Raw genomic sequence first — 26,205 nt, 5'->3', positions numbered from 1 at the left:
TTCTTCTAACGAGGTCTAATGAGGCTCCACTCGTTACCTGTATTAATGGCACCAGTTTTAACTCATTATCGGTATAAAAGACACCTGTCCACGATCTCAGTCAGTCACACTCTAAACTCCACTATGGCCAAGACCAAAGAGCTGTCGAAGGACACCAGAGACAAAATTGTCCACCTGCACCAGGCTGGGAAGACTGAATCTGCAATAGGTAAAACGCTTGGTGTAAAGAAATCAATCGTGGGAGCAATTATTAGAAAATGGAAGACATACAAGACCACCGATAATCTCCCTCGATCTGGGGCTCCATGCAAGATCTCACCCTGTGGTGTCAAAATGATAACAAGAACGGTGAGCAAAAATCCCAGAACCACACGGGGCGACCTAGTGAATGACCTACAGAGAGCTGGGACCACAGTAACAAAGGCTACTATCAGTAACACAATGCGCCGCCAGGGACTCAAATCCTGCAATGCCAGACGTGTCCCCCTGCTTAAGCCAGTACACGTCCAGGCCCGTCTGCGATTCGCTAGAGAGCATTTGGATGATCCAGAAGAGGACTGGGAGAATGTGTTATGGTCAGATGAAACCAAAATAGAACTTTTTGGTAGAAACACAGGTTCTTGTGTTTGGAGGAGAAAGAATACTGAATTGCACCGGAAGAACACCATACCCACTGTGAAGCATGGGGGTGGAAACATCATGCTTTGGGGCTGTTTTTCTGCAAAGGGTCCAGGACGACTGATCTGTGTAAAGGAAAGAATGAATGGGACCATGTATTGAGAGATTTTGAGTGGAAATCTCCTTCCATCAGCAAGGGCATTGAAGATGAGACGTGGCTGGGTCTTTTAGCATGACAATGATCCCAAACACACAGCCGGGGCAACAAAGGAGTGGCTTCGTAAGAAGCATTTCAAAGTCCTGGAGTGGCCTAGCCAGTCTCCAGATCTCAACCCCATAGAAAACCTGTGGAGGGAGTTGAAAGTCCGTGTTGCCCAACGATAGCCCCAAAACATCACTGCGCTAGAGGAGATCTGCATGGAGGAATGGGCCAAAATACCAGCAACAGTGTGTGAAAAGCTTGTGAAGAGTTACAGAAAACGTTTGGCCTCCGTTATTGCCAACAAAGGGTACATAACCGAGTATTGAGATGGACTTTTGGTATTGACCAAATACTTATTTTCCACCATGATTTGCAAATAAATTCTTTAAAAATCAAACAATGTGATTTTCTGTTTATTTCCCCCCACATTCTGTCTCTCATGGTTGAGGTTTACCCATGTTGACAATTCTCTAATATTTTCTAGTGGGGGAGCTTGCACAATTAGTGATTGACGCAATACTTATTTGCCCCACAGTATATTTATTTAATTTGTTTATTAAAATTAATTGTTTAGATTGTTTTCTTGAGACGTGATGCTGATGGTCATTGATCATTTCTTTTTAATATTAATATAAGTGGGACAAATTTTATTTTATACAGTCACAATGCTTTTGAATACTGTGCAAATAGGGCATCTGATCATCTGTACTATACGAGATATTCACCTTTTATACAATTCATCATATCCATCTCTTCATTAAAATGATAGGTTCCTATGATTTAATATATATGCAGTCATAATAAATAGCACAAAAAGGACCCTTGAATCCCCTCCTTAAAAAAATAATCAGAACGTTATATTTTAGTGGTTGAAAATCTAAGGGGATAAAAATACATTTGTAATACTGTTTTATAAATACATTTTAACAGGAATCTGAATCTGTGAAATGACCTTGCGTGGAGTTCCACCCCAGCCCCCACTCAATTATTTCATGCATAAGATCGAAATTTGTGAGGCCTGGTTGAAGATTGTCATATTTGTGGTGATTTGATATTAATAACTTTTTTTAAAAGTTCAGCCACTCTGCAAATGAGCTAATTTGAAATCAATGACAGTGTGTCATCACACTACGTATATTACCTGCCCATTTTGTGCTCCTAACATTCACTCTGGGCAATGGCCACATGAAGATATAAACACTTGCCCACCAACACAGTTGCACACCAGAAGCTACTCAGAGCTAAGACTACATATAAGAAGCAAATGTTCACATTTTATCTAGTCAGCCACATATTGATGAGAATCCGGCTATTTGTAGAGGTATGCACAAATAACCAAATAAACTAGCTTCAAAGGGAATTCTTGGCATTTTCAACACAAACTTGAACAAAATGACATTATGGGAAAAAAAGGTAAAACAATGAATGCAAGGTCACCTTTAAACTTAATTTAAAATTTTGTGTCAAGTGCATGTATCAAATCATACCAGGTTGATGTGGAGCTTTAAGAAAAAAGATGCGGCCAACCTGGTAGTTTGAAGTCTCATTTATAAATAAATGTGACTTGACATGACTTGCTTTAGCAAATTTAACAGTCTTTCCTGTCCGTTATCTAGAAAAGATGTTGCTGCAAATCCGACTGGGATTGTTGTGACTGGTCAAGATTCTTCTCTTCACATCCGGACCACCACGGGCGAGGTGACATTCCTTTTGCCTCCTGGAGTCTCCTATGTGAAGGAATCCTACGTTTTGGTATCTGGAAGAGAATCATGTGAAGAAGAGCTCCATTTTAGGTTGCGAATAACTGCTTCACATATCAAAACTGAAGGTACACTTTACTATTTTTAACACAATATAAAGCAGGGGTCACCAATGCTCATTCTCTGGGGACTACTTTATTGCTCCTGACTGTGATGGGTGGCAGGGTTCGGGTAGGCCGTATAACACAATTCAATGATCCAGACAAAAATGACCACCATTAGGCCTCATTGTTCAGTAGAAATTACTAACCTGTCACAGGCATCCACAGTTCTGCACATACGCATATCCTGGCATATATTTGTTAACCGTTACCAGTGGTTTTCAAAAATAGTAAACACTTCACACTTCGTTTTAATTAGAAATAGCGCATAATTATTCTATTTCTAATCACAGTAACATCCAAGCTAAGAAACATCTACTGATTGACATGGCAAAGGAAGTGAGAAATTACAAATCATAGGTAGGCCTGTTGATATTAACAATTACAAGAACAATTGTAGTGTTTGTGACACCGTAAAAAGTAAGGGTGTAACGGTACATGTATTTGTATTGAACTGTTTCGGTACGGGGTGCTCGGTTCGGAACGGAGCGTACCGAACGAGTTTCTGACGTAATGTAAGCCTTACCTTTCGAGGCTGTGAGTCGATCGGGTTACAGTTTCTTTGTGTAGATTATATTTACTCTGTCTTCTCTACTATAATGAGGACCAACACGGTAGGACAGTATAACCCAGAAACGTCAACGGCGCGACAACGTGGCCGCCGCGAGAACGCAGTGAAACGCAGGCGTTAAAAGTCAATCAGCCAATGCACACCAGTCGCAGTGCGGCCGCGTGTTAGACGCGTCCCAGAAGTGGCTCAACGCGACGCACGCGAAAAGAACGGCAGAGTTTATTATTTGACGCGAGACGCGGCCCTCCTGTGTCAATACTAGTAGCTAGGATCGGGCAGACCGGAAGTCACTCGTGTAAAAATACGGTGGATCCGGTCGGTTTTCAAACTAATATGCAATCGTAACCCACTTTTTGTGTCCATCAGATCTCTTGAGTGGTAGATCGGGGCACAGTTGACTTGTCTTTGTTGATTTACTGCTGTCTTCTCTGCTATAATAATAACCAACACGGCCCCGTGTTCAATACAAAACCCTCCTGCCACATCAAAATAAGTAGGAACTAATATTCACATAGGAACTAAAGTTATACATGCGGCCCTCCTGCGTCAATACTACTAGCTAGGATCGGGCAGACCGAAAGACATTCGTGTAAAAATACGGTGGATCCGGTCGATTTTCAAACTAATATTCAATCGTAACCCACTTTTTGAGTCCATCAGATCTCTTGAGTGGTAGATCGGGGCACAGTTGACTTGTCTTTGTTGATTTATTGCTGTCTTCTCTGCTATAATAATAACCAACACTGCCCCGTGTTCAATACAAAACCCTCCTACCACATCAAAATAAATATGAACTAATATTCACATAGGAACTAAAGTTATACATAGGGGTGCGCATAAGTGGTCCGCGTGTGCGCATGCGTACTGGACGTAGACAAACGCGCTGGCCCTCAATGGCTTCCATACGCTTTTGCGTACCGATGGCTGACCACTGTATTTGCGGCGGACATGAGAAAATCACTTCTCAAAATGTCAAAGAGTCAGGCTCCACTGAGTAATTATTTCCGTGTTCCCCCACCACCGTCAAAAGACAGACAGACGACAGAGACGTCACCGGCGCTACCGAAAAAAAGGACTTTTGCTGAAAAGTGGCTGCAGGAGGTACCATGGCTAGAAGCGAATGATGCTCGCACGGAAATGTGGTGCAAAATTTGCCGTGAGAATCCCAATGTCGCTGATAAGAGCAGCGCATTTTATGTAGGGTCAAAGAATTTCAGCCATCCAAACTTTGAAAAGCACGAAAAAAACAGCATGTGGTAATGAAGCAAACTATCGATGTCAGACAGGACCCCACTCGCCCTACGGACAAGTGGCGGAATAAAGTTAATGAAGAACAGCGCCATGCACTGACAAACATGTTTTTGCTCGCATTTTACAAAGCTAAACATGCACGTACAATGAGCTCTTATGAGGAGGACATCCCACTTTTACAAAGGCTTGGAGTTAATGTGGGAGCCGCATATGAATGCCCTTCATTTTGAATTAGTGCTTTTCTGTTTATTTCTTTACATTTCACTTCAAAGTAATGGCAATATTGTTGTGCCAGTTGATGTTAATCAAGCGTTAATTGTTAATATAATTAATTAAAGGTAATTGGCTCTAAGTAAAGCTTGTCATAATTTTATCGCATCAGGTGGGTCAGCTCTCAAGCTCAATGAGGACCAAGTCACATCTCCAGGTCCTCTTCTGAGAACCTGGGCAAAAAAAAAATATGTGCACCCCTGGTTATACAACATAAAATATACTATTTAAATGAATACTACATCACATTTGTAAAATATAAACACATAATAAAATAAATAATAGCACTTTTAAATAAAATAAATTGAAATGAGCTAAAACACCTGTAATTAAATAATAAGAATAATACACAGATCCTTATTTATTAATTTCTGTGTGGCGCTTTAACTTGAGAAAATCCAATAATAAAGCTTTTGAAAACCGTTCATAAGAAGAAAAAATGATTCATTGAGGAATTTCATTTGTAAAATATATGTTAAAATCTTTGTCATTGTGATTGCTTTTCTCTTTAGCACAGGACTTCTTTTTTCTTCTTTCTTTCAGAAAGAAAGCTGACCGATACGCGGGTTCTGAATGGCAAATTGTTGTTTGATTATTATCTTTAAATACCAGCTACTTTTTGAGCAGAATTCTAGCTTTGTATAGGCTAATGTTCCTATTGTTGAAAGCACAAAAGTGTGTAATAAACAACTAGCACATTTATATTTTGCATTTTGTTTTCTTACTGTACCGAAAATGAACCGAACCGTGACCTCAAAACCGTGGTACATACCAAACCGAGATTTTTGTGTACCGTTACACCCCTAGTAAAAACCTATGTCGATTGCTTCATTGGGCCAGTTCAAGGGCTGAAAGGCAGAGGGGGCTGGTATGGACGGTCAAAGGGGCATGGTGGGCCCGTGTCAATCGCTGGTCATAGTTTGGGGACCACCGAGCTACATTTTATTGCATACCAATGTTTATTAGTTTATTTGAGTAAGAAAACTGAATTTTCTATTACTAAGAAAACTAACCCACTATGAAGGTATTAAAGTTTAGTTTAATCTTACGAGAAAATGGTCTACTGCACAGTCATTACTCAGTCTACACCTCCATATATCTTGCCAAATTGTCATCCACAAGGCTCCTCTCAGGACCTCTTTGGATCTTCTATTTGTCTCAATACGTGCTCACAGCTGACTTTAGTCAATGACTTGTCAAAATTAGATTGATTTTGTGCTGTTGTTCCTGTGTTATACAGTATTTTACTGTTCTCTTTTCAGAAGGCTACCATTCTATTATATTTATTTATTTCCCCCTAGAGTCCTCAGACATAGTAAGGGCACTACGGGCTCAAGAGACTTATTGCTTCTACTGTCAGAGCTGTATGACCAGGCTGCTGGAGGACAGGTAAGGGGAAGACAGATGAAAAGAAGATGGACGAGAAATTCTTTTTTTTATCTACTGCTTCTCCTGAGGAAGGAGGGTTAGGTTTTATTGATGGTGTGACCCAGCTGAGGCTGTGATTGCTGGCTATAGAAAAAGGAGATGGGTGGAGAATGGAGCATAAGTTGTCAGTTGTTGTAAAGCCACAGTGGTATAAAGGTCTCCACTACATTTGTGCTTCCAGTCCTGAGGTGGTTCAGTGGTATTGCTATTATTGCCTTCAGCCTGTAGCGTTCTTTGGTCAGCAGTTTGATTTACTCAGAATTGCAGTGCCTGCATTATGGAGACCTTCAGCCTCTGGGTATGTTTCTTAGCAGTGACCTACTAAAAGTTGTCTAACACTCATATTTTTCACTCTCAACAAGAGCCAGTAGATTTTGAGTACATTGATTGTGTAGAAATCCTAGTAAGTTATAACAACATACTGTATGTAAGAGGTACATAACTTAATGCACTGAGTCTACATTGATTAATTAACATTAAGGCACTGCACCTCAACTTTGCACTGTATAATTATGATGATTTTGTGTTCTACTTTGTGAAAATAGCAGTATTTAAGGGTTTGAGTCTCAGCTGCTATGCTACTGCAAGTAGATTCTAAGGCTCTGCCTTCTTGGAACACGCTACCCTCATCCATGTCAGGATAGTTAAAATAAGGCACCAAAAGCAAGGCAAGGGCCACCTAGGAAGTGAGGTCCACTACCTACAAAACGGATGACATAATTCTTGAAATGTCCTCAATAATGTCCTTCAAGATGACCAGGTGTTCAGGCCATTACTCAGAACCATGAATGTATCCGACAGGGATGTATGCAGAAAAATATTTGTACCCTTTGTTAGTGAAAGTAAAATTTATAATAATGTAATCACTGAAGAGTTGTTCTTTGCAAACAGTTAGTATACTATTTCCAAAGTAGCAGGGGTGCCATTTGTCTTGTAATTATTTAGCCTGCCAAAAAAGGGAACATTTTGAATTGTCATTATTCGTAACTAATCATGCCACAAATATTGTGTACTGGTCCCAGACTGCTTAAGGTTACATTCGAGTGAATGTGGCGTACGGACAAAAATGAGTTTGACACCCCTTGATCTAAAGCATGAACCAGCATGCTTGATAAACTCTCAAGTCTTCCAGAATTTACCTTGGGATGAATTATAATTTACTGTTCTTCATGCTCAGATTGTTCACACGAGTGCTTCCCCTCCCAAATGGCAACTGGAATACCATTGTGGATGATTGGTGCTGCCATCCAGATCCTTTCGCCAACAAGAAGATGTTGCCCCGAGCTGCTGATTGTTTACTGGGCGACACGTTCTTTCTCCTTACTAGGGATGATAGCTGTAAGCAGACTCTTCTTCAGGAAGTGAGCACGACTGACTCACAAGATAGTAAAGATCCAAAGGTAAGTGATGGGCAGCCTAAAAAGATTGCTAATGTAGCAAGGATGCAAAGTGTTATATCACCAGAATTATTGGCTGCAGTATCAGAATTTAACCGTATGTGAAACATAATGCTCCGCTCAGTTTTTGTAACAAAATACCTGAATTTAGATGGTTAGAGGTGGTAATGTTGTTCAAGTTAATTGAAAACATTTTTTGTGTCGCTAGATTCTAAAACGGTATTAGTGGCATCTGGCTGGCTGTAAATATGAACTACCATCACTCAACTTGGTTTACTTTGCCATGAGTGAATAAAGTATCCTTTTCTTAGATGTAAATTCTATAAATAAGCAAAAAACATAAAAAACAAAAATAATTAAAACAATGTTAAAGTGTAAGGCCTGATTGGGAAAAAAATAGAACCTCTCTCAATCACCACTAACAAATTTAAGGTCTGATTAGAAAATAAATGTGAAATTCTGTCAGCATTGACTTTGGATTTAATTTCTTCTCAAGAGCCGTATCATTGAGTATGAATTGCACAATGTTTACCTCCATTCTGTCTGTGTGTGTGTGGGTGCATGTGTGTCTGTGTGAGTAGATTTTTAAGAAAAAAGCACAGGAATTTTTTTTTTTTAAAGTAGCAGTGATAATGAAATTGACATAGCACATACTTTCAAAAACACTATTTATTAGTGCATCTCTTTCCTGCACTGTAAAAGTGAGATGAAAGGACAAAAAGATGAGCTGAAACTGCACTGATTGTTGCGTTAATGGGGGTTACGTACAATCAAAAACCAAGAATAAAAATGGACATTTCATCTTGAAATATAAATTGTAATAACAATATGAACAGAATAAAAAACGGGTTGAATAGGTGTACGGAATGATAATGTAACGCATTCGTGGTTTTTCACTTCCATCAACCATGAACAGCCAACAGTCAAACGTATGGCCTTCTGAGGCCCTCAAGGGGATCTTCACAAGCTCGCGGGGATATTTCTCCTTGTCATACACATTTTAGTTAATTCAGTTCAACTTGGATGAAGTAGCTTGAACTAGCTTCACATTCTCCTATTAGCTCCCTTCTTCTCCACAATTGTTCTCTTTTACTGAAATATGTAAAACGAAACACATAAAATATTCCCATCGATTTAAAATTCTATAATATTCGGTACATGTTTTGACCTACAGAGGGTGCCATGTTTTATGCGCGCAACGGTCGCTCGGGGTAATGGCGTAGTTTGGCAGTGTCACTAGACGAACGCTACCGGTGTTCTGCAATTCGTACGCGACGAGATGTCCAACACATGCCCGCATCTGTTAAAAGCGGCAAGTACTTACTATGTGTTTTTATTGAGTCTTATATTACCTTTTCATTGCCTCAAAATACTTTTTGCATGTGTTTCCCTCTCATACCTTTAAGCATTGTGTTTTCTTGTGGTAGCTTTAAAGCAGATTGATGATCTGTTGACCACATTAGTCACGTAGCGTCTTTAAACCACCCTTGTTTGATATTACTAGGCTTAAATATTTTCCTAAGGCTTCTTTAGCATGTTTTGTCTACATCCATCTAAACAAAACAAGCTGAAAGCGCACAGTAGTAGTTTACTCTGGGTGTCAAATTCACCTCTTGTAGGACGTTTCGCCGGTGCAGCACATTTAGGCAGAACACCGGTTTTGTCATATTCTCGTCTCATCCGGTCTTTCCTGTTCATTTTTCCTTTGCTGCTCTTTTTGTGAAATATCGACAGCTCATTAATATTCCTTTAAGGGTTCAAATTGAAAGGGCTGAACAGATGACATGTTTATGTTTCAAGAGTCATACTCTGGAAGTCGGGCAGTGTAACCCAGTGACGTCACCGCCCTGCGACATTAACAACAATGGCGACCTACTAGTTAAACTAATTTTACAAATTAGGGGTTTTGATATCAAATTATTTTAACTCATAATAAATTATATCTTTTAAGAACTACAAGTCTTTCTAACCATGATTCCCTTTAAGACTATAGCTGCTTGTGTAGCTTAGAAAACTACATCTGAAGGGTCAAAAAAACAAGCCCAGGCCTTCAAGAAGACTAAATGTTTATGAAAATGCACGTACAACTTAATAAATAAAACAACAACTCCATATCGACAATCCCTTCTCATTTATTTTATTGGTTAGATTAATATCTTAAATACATAATGTTTATATATACATAAGTATGTGTTCTAAGGCTCGCTATTTCTTGGCGTTTCTTAGTCACAAACCAAGTGAGCCCTGTCGTGGCTGATCGCGGGTAGTGTTTTTTACATGGTTGGCCAGTGTTAAATGAACATTTCAGGCGATGTAAAATTTTATATTTTGACAGTATAAGTCACAGGCTTAGCCAATCTATGTAAAAAGTGTGATTTATACTGACAAGAATGCAGCGGTTTATGTTTATTATATATGCTTCCATGTCCAGAAAACTTGCCGCCGACTGGAACTAGTGTCTTGCATGAGCTGTTCGTCTGTTCTCGGGGAGGCATTGACACCGGGTATGCTTCCTCTAACTAATTTGTCATTGATAAACCACAAGCCCCTGGTTTTTATGAGCTGTCTTTGCTGTGTCTTTGCAGAGACCCTGAGACTATATGTCACACAGGTGGTGGTGGAGCCTAGTGTGGGGGACAGAATGCCAGAGTCTTCAGTGAGCAGGTAAGAGTTTTATTTATTTTGACCAAGAAATGCTCAGTTAATGGTCCGTACAATAAATCAAATTTTAATCATGGTCACAATGTTGGACTACCACAATTAAATGAACCAGATCGTTTGCAATTTTTGCACTTTCAATGTTGGCTATGTTGCACACTCAATCAAGCACATTTTCTACCAATGTTTAGCCACCCAGCAGGTGGTGAGCGCGGGGTTAAGTTGTTACTAAACTGCAATGACAAGCGAGCACCTACTGCTGAATGAGAGAGAGAAAAAATGTACAGCAAAAATTGCTGTACATCAGTGTTGTTAATAACGGCGTTACAATATAACGGCGTTACTAACGGCGTTATTTTTTTCAGTAGTGGGTAATCTAATTAATTACTTTTCTCATCTTGGCAACGCCGTTACCGTTACTGAGGACGGAAAGGCATGCGTTACTATGCGTTACTATATTGGTCGAAAAATCTGAGGGAGACGGACTCACCGAGACGACAGAGCGGAGCAGGAGTGGGGAGGAGGCTAGAAAGTTGTGACGCCGAGCAAACGCGATGCTAGGTAGCTCCAATAATACATGTTGTAACCGATAGCCTACAAACTACGCCCGCATGTTATGGTAGATAATGGTAGACATGGTAGATATCACATGTACTGTATATAGATATAACTAGATGCAAAATGACAGACATGGCACTAAATGCGTTAGTAGACAGCGCCATCTTAAAGCAGTACTTTTTAGGACCGCTCTGTTGTAGAGAACCTTCCTAGCGAACCCAAGTAACTTTTTATCTAAAATACTTCTAAATCGGCAAAATCTTGACTTGAATCTATCTTTAAATAATGAAACAGTTTTAAAACTGTCATATGTCGAAAGTAGAGAGAAGGGAACTAATGCAATAATGGGAGCAATTTTAACAACTTTTAACAGTTGATTCAGGGTAAAGGGTAAATTAGGGTAAAGAACTGGGCTCGGGCCAATTTTACCAAATACCTTCACAAAAAACTTCACATAATGTGGCCAATGGTTTTTTTTTTTTTTTTTTTTTTGAGGGAAAAAAAAAAATAATTATCACCAATTACTTTGCCAAGTAACTAATTACTCTTACATTCAGGTAATTGAGTTACTAACGCAATTACTTTTTGGGAGAAGTAATTTGTAACTATAATTAATTACTTTTTTTCAGTAAGATTAACAACACTGCTGTACATACACTGCTGGCCAAAAGTATTGGCACCCCTGCAATTATGCCAGATAATACTCAATTTCTCCCAGAAAATGATGGCAATTACAAATGCTTTGATAGTAATATCTTCATTTATTTTGCTTGCAATGAAAAAACATAAAAGGGAATTGGGGGGATCATCTTCATTTTACACAAAACTTCAAGAATGGGCCAGACAAAAATATTTGGCACCCTTTGAAAAATCATGTGATGCTTGTCTAATTTGTGTAATTACACAGCACTTGTTACTTACCTGTGGCACATAACAGGTAGTGGCAATAACTAAATCACACTTGCAGCCAGTTAAAATGGATTAAAGCTGACTCAACCTCTGTCCTGTGTCCTTGTGCGTACCACATTGAGCATGGAGAAAAGAAAGAAGACCAAAGAACTGTCTGTAGAAGACCTGAATGTTCGTGTGTCTACCATGCGAAGTGTCATCAATAAGTGTAAAGTCCATGGCACTGTGGCTAACCTCCCTAGATGTGGACAGAAAAGAAAGATTGACGAGACTAACAAGTTTAAGCTGTCCTGCAGTCCGAGGGTACAACAGTGTCAACCCGTACTATCCATTGGCATCTGAATGAAAAGGGACTCGATGGTAAGATACCCAGGAAGACCCCACTTCTGACCCAGAGACATAAAAAAGCCAAGCTGGAGTTTGCCAAAACATACTTGAGAAATCCAAAAACATTATGGAAGAATGATCTCTGGTCAGATGAGACAAAAGTACAGCTTTTTGGGAAAAGGCATCAACATAGAGTTTACAGGGCAAAAAAACGAGGCATTCAAAGAAAGAACAGACCCTCCACAAAAATGGCAGAGGTTCCCTGATGTTTTGGGGTTGCTTTGTTGCCTCTGGCACTGGACTGCTTGACCGTGTGCATGACATCATGAAGTCTGAAGATTACCAACAAATTTTGCAGCATAATGTAGGGCCCAATGTGAGAAAGCTGGGTCTCCCTCAGAGGTCATGGGTCTTCCAGCAGGACAATGATCCAAAACACACTTCAAAACCACTAGAAAATGGTTTGAGAGAAAACACTGGAGACTTCTAAAGTGGCCAGCAATGAGTCCAGACCTGAATTTCATAGAACACCTGTGGAGGGATCTGAAAATGGCAGTTTGGAGAAGGCACCCTTCAAATCTCAGAGACCTGGAGCAGTTGGCCAAAGAAGAATGGTCTAAAATTCCAGCAGAGCATTTTAAGAAACTCATTGATGAATACCGGATGCGGTTATTCGCAGTTACAGTGCCTTGCAAAAGTATTCGGCCCCCTTGAACCTTGCAACCTTTCGCCACATTTCAGGCTTCAAACATAAAGATATAAAATTTTAATTTTTTGTCAAGAATCAACAACAAGTGAGACACAATCGTGAAGTGGAACAAAATTTATTGGATAATTTAAACTTTTTTAACAAATAAAAAACTGAAAAGTGGGGCGTGCAATATTATTCGGCCCCCTTGCGTTAATACTTTGTAGCGCCACCTTTTGCTCCAATTACAGCTGCAAGTCGCTTGGGGTATGTTTCTATCAGTTTTGCACATCGAGAGACTGACATTCTTTCCCATTCTTCCTTGCAAAACAGCTCGAACTCAGTGAGGTTGGATGGAGAGTGTTTGTGAACAGCAGTCTTCAGCTCTTTCCACAGATTCTCAATTGGATTCAGGTCTGGACTTTGACTTGGCCATTCTAACACCTGGATACGTTTATTTTTGAACCATTCCTTTGTAGATTTGCCTTTATGTTTTGGAGCATTGCCCTGTTGGAAGATAAATCTCCGTCCCAGTCTCAGGTCTTGTGCAGATACCAACAGGTTTTCTTCCAGAATGTTCCTGTATTTGGCTGCATCCATCTTCCCGTCAATTTTAACCATCTTCCCTGTCCCTGCTGAAGAAAAGCAGGCCCAAACCATGATGCTGCCACCACCATGTTTGACAGTGGGGATGGTGTGTTCAGCGTGATGAGCTGTGTTGCTTTTACGCCAAACATATCGTTTTGCATTGTGGCCAAAAAGTTCAATTTTGGTTTCATCTGACCAGAGCACCTTCTTCCACATGTTTGGTGTGTCTCCCAGGTGGCTTGTGGCAAACTTTAAACGAGACTTTTTATGGATATCTTTGAGAAATGGCTTTCTTCTTGCCACTCTTCCATAAAGGCCAGATTTGTGCAGTGTACGACTGATTGTTGTCCTATGGACAGACTCTCCCACCTCAGCTGTAGATGTCTGCAGTTCATCCAGAGTGATCATGGGCCTCTTGGCTGCATCTCTGATCAGTTTTCTCCTTGTTTGAGAAGAAAGTTTGGAAGGACGGCCGGGTCTTGGTAGATTTGCAGTGGTCTGATGCTCCTTCCATTTCAATATGATGGCTTGCACAGTGCTCCTTCAGATGTTTAAAGCTTGGGAAATCTTTTTGTATCCAAATCCGGCTTTAAACTTCTCCACAACAGTATCTCGGACCTGCCTGGTGTGTTCCTTGGTTTTCATAATGCTCTCTGCACTTTAAACAGAACCCTGAGACTATCACAGAGCAGGTGCATTTATACGGAGACTTGATTACACACAGGTGGATTCTATTTATCATCATCGGTCATTTAGGACAACATTGGATCATTCAGAGATCTTCACTGAACTTCTGTAGTGAGTTTGCTGCACTGAAAGTAAAGGGGCCGAATAATATTGCACGCCCCACTTTTCAGTTTTTTATTTGTTAAAAAAAGTTTAAATTATCCAATAAATGTTGTTCCACTTCACGATTGTGTCCCACTTGTTGATTCTTGACAAAAAAAAAAAAATTTCATATCTTTATGTTTGAAGCCTGAAATGTGGCGAAAGGTTGCAAGATTCAAGGGGGCCGAATACTTTTGCAAGGCACTGTATTTTGTCTAAAGGTTGTGCTACCAAGTATGAGGCTGAGGGTGCCAATACTTTTGTCTGGCCCATTTTTGGAGTTTTGTGCAAAATGATAATGATTTTTTGTGTGTGTGTGTTTTTTTTCATTGCAAGCAAAATAAATGAAAATATTACTACCAAAGCATTTGTAATCGCAATCATTTCCTGGGAGAAATTGAGCATTCTTTGACAGAATTGCAGGGGAGCCAATAAATACTTTTGGCCAGCAGTGTAGCAATAAATCACCAAAAGATCCCAATATGCTTCACGGACAGACAGACGACCTAGAAATAAATAACATTCATTCACTTAGTCCATGGTAAATTGGAATGTTTTTTTTTTTTTTAATTTATCTAAAATTCAAGTAGTTTTGGGCAATGTATATGAATGAGGGGGATGATATAGTGTGAGATCGAAAAGGGAACTGGTGCAGCGTCTGCATTGATGCGATCTCTGTGTCAGTTTATCATGGTAAAGAAGGAACTGAGCCGAAAGGCGAAGCTCTCTATTTGCATATTGATCTACGTTCCTAGCCTCACCAATGGTCATAAGCTTTGGATCATAACCGAAAGAACAAGATCCCAGATACAACCGGTCAAAATGAGATTTCAATGAGCCCCCCCCCCCTCCCCCCATTAAATCTTAATTCACGTCCACAAATAAGTCAAGGTCAGTTTTGGTTATTGAGCTTTAAAATGTTTCTCACATCCCTGAATTTTGTTGCATCTAAAAATAAAAATGATTGAACAATGTGACCAATATACTTTACTCAGTGAAGTGACCATTAAGTTTCAGAGGCTGTGATAATAAATCTAGAAATGTGTATTTCTGTAGTTTCTGGACTATAAGACGCACCTGACTATAACCTGCACCCATCAAATTTAATAGCATTTAATAGCATTTGTTCATATATAAACCACACTGGACTATGAGCCACAGGATACAAGGGGGGGGGGGGGGGGTCAAAAGTAACAGCTTTTAGTCCCAAAATTATGGTCATTGCAATATCATATGTTTCTTTTGGACAGATCCTTCTTCTTGGAGAGTACTATAGCTGCAAGGCTTGCAGCTCTTTCCAACTCCATGAGTTCCTTCCACTTTTCTGTCCAAACACCAAGTGGAAAGCCTTTTTTACTGGTAAGAAGAGGCAGGGCAGGGAACTGAAATAATGTACCCAAGTAAAATACTGTTGCTTGACTACAACATACTTTAAAAATATGACTTGAAGTGTTTTTTGTTTGTTTTTTTTGTTTTGTTTTTTTTATCTCACTGGTTTTATGTAATTGCAAATTATTTATTTAAACTGTAGATGGCAGTGTTCATCTTGGGGGCAGGCCTATTGCAAGGTTTTGCTGAGTCTAGCCTGCCTCATACTGAGACATCTAATTTGGTTACCACTTTTAGCGACACACTCACGTCAACATAGCAGAGCAGGTTATGTTACTAAGTTCTCAATATCCCAACCAAAAATTAGCCAATCCTGAATTCAGTGTAACAATTTCAGCATGCTTTATAATATCGTACTCAAATTGTTTTTGTAAATTCACCCTTATATCGTACAATACAAGAATCTGGATTACATAAGAGGAGATAAGGTGATGGCAAATCCCGACTGTTGCCTATTTTATCTGAGGAGACTTTGTTTCCTAACTTCATTTGGTTTACAGTCATTTTTTGTTCCCCTCAATCTTCCGTTAAAACCACACTGGATTTGCACATTAGTGGCTAATTTCTGCTATTCACATTAATGACTTTTTTTACATGCCTGGACTTGGGCAGTTTTCATCTGCACATTTTCCTGTCAAGACTTCTAACACACCCACAACGCATAAGACAGGAATGAATGCAGAAACACCAAAGAGGTGTGATTCGCTGACAGCTGAGGCTGGCTTCAAATCATGAAAGCATGGATTTTCCCTGAGACTTGTGAGTGTCACTGAAATCCATAACAAGATAAGGCACACTGACATGCCTTACATGCAGTATCTACACTTTTAGTTTAGCGGTGATGATTTTTATTATTATTATAATTCAGTATGAAATAAAGCACATGGAAGGAATTTACTCACAGTTCTGTGCTAATTACCTAATTCATGTTAGTAGGTTCATCAACAAATATAAACAGGACTGCTAAAATCAGTCATCCCCAATGTTTTTCCAGTATAGACACACTGTTTTTGTTGTCGCTAACTCATGTTAACATATTCTAAAAGACTATCATACAAACAAGAGTTAATGATTAAGGGCTATACTGTATGCTGCTTACGTCTCCTGTTTGTGTACATTGTTTAATAAACCATGGTTTGTGCACGTTTTATCTACATGTGTCCTCTGATCCAAATTTCTGACACATCCATGGCACGTAAACTTCACATGAGTGAGCAAACACCAAATATGAATAATTGAATTTTGACACTGTCTCAACTTTTTCTAAAGAATTGCAAATATTTTTCGAATCCATCAGCAAGGTTTAGCAGTTTAAATATAAAAAGCTCTTGTCTAGCAAATGTGTTATCAGACATTCGGGACTTGCGTACCCTTTGCAGTGCTTCTCAATTATTTTCTATTACGAAATGTTTCGCGCCCCCCAACTCTCCGCTACCACTTTAAATAGTATCACTTGTCTATTAAATTATTAGATCTACACCTTTGCATAACATTGTGTCTTTGATAACATTAAAGAAAAACCATTGTTTTTGTTTATAAGAGAAAGGCCATGCGCATCAATTTGACTTAATTAAAATTAAAAATTAAAAAAAAGTCACAACCAAACTGTAGACACACACCCAAGGTACATTTTTGACCATTGGACACTGAAAAATAAAATTGAATAAACTCAATAAATAATAAATAATTCAAGTTCATTAGCTACATTAACTCAGAGTACAATATGCTAAACAATTTGACCGGGAAAAAAAAAATGGAACATAAATGACAGTGTCGTTGGACAGAGGGACAGTTTTTATTTTTGCTGCTTTGCTACATTGTGGGGTTATTTTGTACTGAGCAACTTGGTATTCCAATTAATATGATGCTAACAGTGCTTGCTGGTTTACTCATGTAGCACTCACAAGGCGGGACGATTGTTGGCAATATTCGGCACGTTTTCATTGAAAAAAAACAAGCGGCTTATTAATGTGTTTAGGGTCTAATATCTTAAGGTGACATCCTAATTGATTTGGCTTCATTCTGTCCGCTGCCAACATTTTTAGACACAGTAAACATACACGTCTTTCGTCATCCCCACTGTATTAAAAGTCAAGCCAAATGCTACATACTCTCCGTCGTATTTCCTCGTCTTAGCTCTTCATATCTCCGTGCTCGTTGCTGTGTGCTCTTGTTTGGTTCAAAAATACTGCACACACTCTAAAAATGAGAGCGCCACTGTCACCCACTGAGTGGATGTGAAATTACACTTTACTCTAGTACGGCAAAAAACTATGTTCCCCGATGTTACATGCAGCCCCCCCAACATCGCTTTGCGCCACGCTGGGTGGGCCGCACCACTATAAGGGAAGTACTGAGCTACAGTAACATTTTGAAGGAAAGCATTTGTTTTCAATATTGTATGAAATTAATACAATGAAAGTATAATAATTTCATCAGAATACTTCGCTCAAAACAATGCACGTTTGAAAGCCCATCATTTTAAAAAAACGGGGTTCATACGCTCGCCAAGTGAGCCCTGAATGAGGGTTTTTTTTTCAGGCCATCCAGTTCTGTTTGATTTCTGGAAGCCGCTTCTGTGTGAAAACATACTGTAATGGAACCCCAAACTTTTTCATTTCTGCACTCAACTCTTTTTTTTATTTTTTATATTCATATGTTTCTAATTCTTTAATGAACCGGGTAAGGAGTTGACTGACCAAAGAAGGGGCCAGACCACCCATAATTTAATGTTGCTCCGCCTACAGTGTGTATCTGGCATGAAGTTTACATAACAAGTTCTTGAGTGTGCATACTGTAGGTATGTACGGTAATTGTGTGCTTTATCCTCTTGGGGCAAGCTGGTAATCAAAGTGGTGCCTCTTCGTATGAATTGAATTCATTCCAGGACCTGCTTTGTAAATCAAAATGATCGTATGTCGAGCGGGATTTTCCCATAGGAATACATTATAATTTGATTAATTCATTCCACAGCCCAAAAACCTACGCTAAATCCTTAGTAAATACTGCTGGTACAATAACAAATAGCAATTACACATAGCAAAACAAATAAATTCTAAATACAAATCAGAATAATAATAATGTAACAAATTGGTTTCTAATATGGCGGTTGTGTTTTGCATGCTGTTCCTGAACGTAAAGTGTATAGAGAGATGTGGTAGAGTGGGAAGTTTTTACTTTTTATCATGTTTTTGTTTGCGTTGGCTATGGCGGACAGTAGCCGTGTTGTGTTGCACAAGTTCTGGAAAAAAAAATAAAAACCTGACGAAGCTGGTGACTTCGTTGCCGATGTCACAATAATAATTATTGTCACCTTAACTTATAAAGACTGGCGAATGGAGGTCGGAGGAGGACCGTCAAGATCGTAGACATATTTTGGCCTTAATGTCGAGCCAGTTCACTGACGCATGCACCACGCTAATATTTTTCTCTCATTTCCTTTCTTTTTCTCCACTAACCTTCTTGGGACCCATGCTGATTTCTCTCACAAGAAAATCCGCCGTGCGACCGTCTTTCGGGAAAACTATGAAATTGCGACGCTGTCATAAATCGTTGTATTTCGAGCATGTTGTTATATGTGGAGACAAATGATGAGTCAAATTTTACGTCAGCTGTCGAAAGGATCGTATGTCGATGCAATCGTGTGTCGAGGTACCGCTGTATTTTGTTTAACATTTCAACTAATTTTTTTTTTTTTTTTAACTTAAAATCTCTCCATCTTACTTTTTGACAAAGACTAGGTAAAATGTGATTCATCATTTGTACTTGAGTTACATTTCCAAAATGTTAACTCACCTGTCAGGTCTTCTTCTTTTGAAGCTCTGGCTGCTAAACAGCGATTCCATCATGGCTTCAGTCCCAGGATGGTCTGATTGCACCGTCACTCATCACAGTCCATCAGTGAGGGCGGCAAAAGCCATCAAACTTCTCTACATAGACTGTTCTCATATGGGGGTCCAGCAGCAAGCGTAAGTAAAAACTGGCTCATTTTTCCATCAGTTTTCGCCCCTTTTTGCCTAAATCTTTCATCTTTTTTATGCATCCGCTTAATCAACACTTCCATAACTCCAAAGTAAAGGATGAAAGGCTTCTTTGATGGATTTTGTTTACAGAGTTGATGCTCAGCAAAATAAAAATAGGTTTTTGCTACATAAAGGTAAAAATATGCTTGATGCAGCCTATGTGCGAACAAATGACAGATTTGTTTTAAATTCCAATTCTTAAATGTATCAGAAGCACTTTAGTATTCATTTGTCCTATATTACTTTATTACAGACTGTATCGGTCTAGTCTGTCATTATACATAATTATTGTTCAGATGTGCGATGGCATGGTGACAGTGTACAGTACAGTATCTTGCAATGTTCTACCTCTATGACCATTCTTGAGGAACTCTGGGGTACTAGAATATCCGATGATACAAGATGGTGCATATTTAGACAGGAAAGAGAAAACCATTGACACCTACATTGTTTTCAATTCAGTCATCAACATGTGCTAAGTATTATTTTAGAATTTAGGAGGAAACTAACACAAAACACACAACTTAAATTATGCGTGGCAGAAAAGTGGCCCGTGTCTGTCATTATTTGCCTCACACAGAGTGGCACATCTTTCTTTAAAGAGTGCATAAATGAGTTAATATGTTACTTTGTGCTGTGGTTGCATGCCCAGACATAATGTTCCATTATTTTCTAAATGAGATTGCCATCAAATGTCTTATCTTGACTTGTCCCTAAGGCTGCACATGCTGGATTTGTGTACCTTGCCGTGATGCATTACAAGAGTGTAGGTGGATTCTCTGCATGTGGTTTTTCGTGTTCTGTATATCAGCACCCCAATGGAGAAGTCTTCAACCCTTATTATTTTCAACTGACTCAGCATTTGGCATTTTTTTATCTACTCTGCTCTCCCGGCAGCTGAATGCAGTCAGGTCTAAGCTGTCAAAAAGTATTCTAACTCAAGGCTGTCTCTGCAGAAAAGCTATGACATTTTTTTTTTCTTCTAATACTTAAGAGATTTTAAAGACAATTATTATTGTTTTTATGCAGAGCACTTTTTTTTTCTTTCTTTTTTTCCCTGAGGAAGTACTGTATATCAATACCAGACAAACATGAGAAAACTTCAAGTTCAAAAGTTAAAAAACAAGAAAAATCACTGACCTATTTCTGTTTTTTGGGTGCTAGTTCAAACACCAAAATTGTGACATGCAAAATCTGCTAAATCAGGGTGTATGTGTGTGCATGCACGTGTGTGTGCACTCGTGTACAGTGTCTCATCTAGCGGGGGCAGAATATATTTATATAAATGCATCTTAAAATATTTTAAATGTATTTATTTTATATACTGGTATAAACATAGACTTTGATCTGTAGGAGGCCTATTTTCAAAAACTTAAAAGTCAAATATTTTCAAAACCAAAGCTACTGGCGACATAAAACCAAAACAGGCGCCACCCTTAGGTATATATGAGTCTCCATGAGCAGCGACATAAAAATATTCAGTCGCCCTAATAAAATCCTGAATAATTATATTTTAATATAAATAACAAAACTTAAAATGGCTATAAAATTTTCAGATTTTTTTGCTAGATGCACAAAATTCATCAAATGCTGAGATAGTCACCTATATTTTCAGGACGAATAGCAATATTTACCATATATAGGTTTTTGCTTGGTACTTTTGCAGGTAATAAATCACTCAATTTTCCCATCAGAAACGTAGTTAATACTTGAGGAAAGAATGCAGAATCATCTTAATTTTACTCAACAAAAGCAGAATTAGCATTTTTCTATATACAATCATAATTTATTTGGGTTTATTTCTGATGTTACTCTTGCCTCAGCTCGTCTTGCAGGCTATCTGGCCCTCGTCGTTTTTAGAATAAGATGTTACATAAAATAAAACACGTGAAATGCGAATTTTTTTTGTATGAATGCAGAAATGTCTAAATTACAAAAAAAAAAAAAAAAAACATCGGGCAGTTGGCCAAAAATTACCTGATTATTTGAATGTGAAATTATGCTATCCTGTATGGTTACATATGGTTACAACATGGCAGACATCACGAAACAAAGAGCTTTTTAAGTTGAAAATTCTTACAAATAATTGTATACATCCCAGAATTTCTATAGATATGAACATAAAACAGTTTAGATTCTTGGTTAAAAGCAAAAAAAGGGCAGTTATCATTCATTTTACGTAAATATTTCAAGCTAAAGTTATGCTATTATGTAATCCAATGTGGCGGCCGTCACAAAATAAAGAGCTTTTTAAATTGAAAGTTCTTGTAAATAAATGCGTAAATCCCAGCATTTTTATAGATATGAATGTAAAACAGTCTAGATTCTTGGTTAAAAGCAAAAAAACTGGCAATTATCATTCATTTTACGTATAATTACGTAACTTTAGCTTGAAATATTACGTCTATTACGTAATATTTCAAGCTAAAGTTACGATAATTTTTTCTCAAATTTTTTTCGTAACGTTTCAAAGTGCATGCATTTATTCTATTATTCTATTATATATAATAATTACCTTGAATCCACGACCAAATCACTCTTGAGACACTCCTGCCTGCTTGTATGCAGTAAAACTTATGTCCTTTTCCACATAAATCCGGCGTTTGAACAGAGCATGTGTTTTGAGTTCATAGCAGTGAAAACTTCACGACGCTCTACCTGACCCGGCCCCATACGGGAAGGGGTGGCGCAATGTCAATAGGAACTGTCTAGTCAACTGTTGGTGAAGTCTGTGATAAAATTAGAGATCGACCGATATGGGTTTTTCAGGACCGATACCGATTATTAGTAGTTAGAGGGGCGATAACCGATTTTTTATATTCATTTGCAGTAAAAGTGTAGAAATTGACGTAAAAAACGTAATAATGCAAACACTGAACTTCATTTAAATGCCAAAGCATGTTTATCGAATCACACAAATAGAAAACAATAGCTAATAATAGGGGGTGGCGTGGTTCAGTGGTAGAGTAGTCTTTCCCCAACCCAGAAGTTATGGGTTCAATTCTTCGCCCTGTTGACCTCATCTAAGTATCCTTGAGCAAATACTAAACCCCACGTTGCTCCTGGTACTGCGTCACCACTAGGTGGATGAGGATATTGTGTGAAGCGCTTTGAGGGCTTTAAAGGGATCCTCGATCTTAAAGACATGTAAATGGTAAATGGTGTTATACTTATATAGGCTCTAATAAACTACAATTGTTCTCTTGTACTAAAATATGTTGTTAGAAACGCATAAAATGTTAAATCAATGGCAATATTTTATAATATATAGTACACATTTTGACCGATAGTTGGCGCCATGTTTTGCTGGCTCGGAGTGATGACGTAATTGGGACATTGTCAATTGTGTACAACAATTGTGTATTGCTGCCTAAACTCGCTAAGTAAAATGCCACGATGTGCTGCTTTTGGATGCAATTTCCAGTCAAATGGAAACAAGGGGAGTTATGTGAGTCTCCACAAATTTCCTATTGACAAAAAGAGGAGAAAGGTTTGGGAAAATGCCTGTCGACTGACAAAACTTCCCAAAGACCCAAGGCTTTGTTGTCGCCATTTTCCTCCTACCTTGTTCGAGGCTTTTAGTCGACGACAAAATATGAAAGAGCTCACCGGAGTGGCTGGATATAAGCAGAGACTAAAATCAAATACTGTTCCAACTATTTTCCCTCACAAGAACCCTTAACGCGCTCGGATAGCGAGTGAAATGCGCACAATAAAGCGCCAAAGACAAGAAAATGCTGGCCGCTCTCTTAAGCAGAACAGCTGCTCCTGTCGCTACAGGTGTAAGCGGACCTTCGGGCGTACCGGTAGTCACAGAGGAAGCTAATAATTCACCTCTACTGTCAGTTCATCAGGCAGTAAATGTGTCTGTTCAGTATTCACCTAATATGAGGGATGCTGCCACTCAAACTGATCCAGACACGTCCGATGGTGCGATACGGTGGCCTTGATGCACGCCAAGCACCTAATATAGACCACCCTTACATAGCTAAACGTGAGTTGGATGTACAAGACATAGAGGACACTCGATCCAGATGACGAATTTAATGAGGACAGTCAGCCACGACACGACTCCGATCCTGACTATCACATGTGTGCATTCATAGTTTTATTACCTTAAGTGAGAGTTTATAATGTCAATCGTCATGAAAATAGAAATGAATGACAAGTTGTGTTCAAAACTCTTGGCCTGTACTGTATGTAAAGCACAGGACAGCTCTGGATGCTAACAATCTACATAATTATATTGGAATAAGTTTGATCACGCAATAACTCACCTTGAAGATCTGCTAACAAAAAACCGGGGTTCTCAACAGCATAAGCTCTCTCGCCCAATACTGTCCAGTACTCCAACAATAGCCATATCGGGTGCTGATACCAATACGGAGTCACGGATCAGGAAACACTACTTTTTATCATAAGCGATATTCATACCGCAGGGCGTGATGCCCCATTTGGATTATTTGTTAATTATGATTTTTATGTGTAGTCATTCACATTGCAAAAACAAATACAACTGGAAGGTATAAACACCCATGGACACTATAACGCATCGTCACATGTTGCAGTATTTATTGATGTGAATAAGTGTCCCTTTGGGAGGTCTCCGCCGTCATGCTTTTGTGGTAATTTCGAAGGTTTCATGATAACAGATCCAATATTTTCTTAAGCTGGTAACTTCTCATTTAGTATCAAGAAAGGAAAGCTATTTTCTGTACCTTCGTTCACATCGTTTGTTCATGTTATTTTGTCGTAAAGGGATATTTTTCACTTGTTGATGTATAGGACAGATACATACGAATTGTTTTCCAACTGCAGAAGTTTTAGATAGATATCCAATTTATATCCACATACAGTATGAATGGAATGAATAAACAGAGCAAAGAGAACTAAACATTGTGTATGTGGAACAACTAAAATGACTTCGTGTTAATAGATTTTTTTGTTGTTGTAAAATGTAAGTCATTCTCTTAGTAAATGCCATTTTCGCCTTTGTGTAGAACCACTGTTAAGTGAAAGTACATTTAGATAAGACATATCTTGTACAAAAAGCACAGATGGCTAACATAGAATTCCAAAGTGGATCTGCAGAAGCGTATTGACAGAACATCAGTCTTTCCTGGTTCAGTCACTTCATACATCAGGCACAGTGTTCGACCGATACGACATGCAAGCTGATCATCTATCTATTTTCATCTTTTCCTTGTAATACTGCACAGTTGATAATTAAAATTGACTATGAAAACAGCAGTGAAAATCATTCTTCATGAGCTTTATTGCAGCTATTTTGGATCTCTGCTTGTGCTGAAGATGGCTCTGGCAGTCACAATAAATCACTTTCTCTTTCTACATTTTCAGAGTCGCCACCAGCTGGGAGGTCAATGCCACAGGACACGCTGTGGTGTTTCCACTGAAGGTGTGTGAGGAGCTGTTACAAGTCATAGAAGACAGCAGTGCTACACTTCCTTATTCAATGCGTCACATGAAAGCCTATAAGGTGAGACATTACAGTTAAGACTTGCTGCTCCTCTTCATCACAACAATATATTCTTCGTATATCAAAAATGGTCATATCACTGAGACTGGGTAAGTAGCAGATGTGGAGAGTATCTTCCCCTCTTACAGCAATAACTTTTAAGTGAAACCAACTACCGTAACGTCTGCCCTATAGCGCGCACCTGACTAAGTCTCACAGCCCAAATTAGAAAAAAATTAATCCATTTATACGGCTGCACCACTGTGGGCCGCATGTGTCCATGTCTTAATATGGAGCATATGCATAGAGAGATTACACAGAAACACTTCATTGATCAAAAATATATTTATTAGAGCTGTCCCGACTAGTCGACATCATCGATGACGTAAATGCGTCGACGAGCACAACATTCTGTCGACTGCTAATGAAGGGTTAAAAAAATCTATGCGTGGAAAGTTGAAAATGTCGGACGATGCAAGGAGGGGAAAGCGGCACAGAGCCCAAAAAAATAAATAAATAAAGCGCACCAGAGTGGCCAAAACATTGACTTATTTCAACGAAACAAAGGAAGGTACACTGTTGTGTTTTGTCTCGGCTGCACGTCAGCCGTGAATGAACACCTAAAGCGCCATCACCCAGTTGAACTAACTAACAACATTTTTTATTGCAGTTGCTAAACATGTCGCGATATGCAGTAAGTCCATTTATTGCACGGTAAATAAAAATGAGGGCGGTAATTTTCACGGCTGTGTTTTATCGCCACGTGTGTGCATACATTTGTGCATGTGTGTACACGTGCGTGTTGATTGCATATCAGACTCCAGTTCCTTTCACAGATGTTTATTGGTCATCAACACACCGTAGAAAGTTCAGACATACAAAATAAGGAAGCACATCTATATTAAACACTGTAAACGTTTGCATTGCCACATTGAGGCTATTGTGGGAAAAAAAGACAACCTACCTTAGCCTGCTAAAACACATTGGCAGTCTTCTCCAAAACGCGAACTCGCAATTAAAAGATGACACTTCAAACATGAAAAATCACTGGTTAACAGCATTTGCAAACGAAAAAAAGAAAGGGGAAAAAATGCTTTTTTGCAGAGTGTCGAGCTTACGGTTAGCAGTTTAGCGAACGTACTTTCGGTGAACATTTCAAAATAA

The 26,205-nt window shown here is 38.9% G+C and overlaps 1 protein-coding gene across 4 annotated transcripts in view; it reads left to right on the top strand.

Moving 5' to 3' along the window:
* Positions 1–26,205, top strand: part of ube3d (ubiquitin protein ligase E3D) — a 47,931-nt gene that overhangs the window by 4,665 nt on the left and 17,061 nt on the right. For all 4 annotated transcript variants that reach the window (XM_057835178.1, XM_057835179.1, XM_057835177.1 and 1 more), the window contains exons 3-10: positions 2,437–2,648; positions 6,075–6,162; positions 7,379–7,601; positions 10,030–10,102; positions 10,184–10,262; positions 15,405–15,513; positions 19,363–19,511; positions 24,924–25,062. In XM_057835178.1, the coding sequence (XP_057691161.1) occupies positions 2,437–2,648; positions 6,075–6,162; positions 7,379–7,601; positions 10,030–10,102; positions 10,184–10,262; positions 15,405–15,513; positions 19,363–19,511; positions 24,924–25,062 (1,072 nt within the window). The remainder of the gene's footprint in view (positions 1–2,436; positions 2,649–6,074; positions 6,163–7,378; positions 7,602–10,029; positions 10,103–10,183; positions 10,263–15,404; positions 15,514–19,362; positions 19,512–24,923; positions 25,063–26,205) is intronic.

The sequence above is a fragment of the Corythoichthys intestinalis genome, chromosome 4 (assembly GCF_030265065.1).
Source record: "Corythoichthys intestinalis isolate RoL2023-P3 chromosome 4, ASM3026506v1, whole genome shotgun sequence".
Classification (NCBI taxonomy): Eukaryota; Metazoa; Chordata; class Actinopteri; order Syngnathiformes; family Syngnathidae; genus Corythoichthys; species Corythoichthys intestinalis.
The sequence above is the reverse complement of the archived record's forward strand: the minus strand, read 5'-3'. Positions and strand labels throughout refer to the sequence as shown.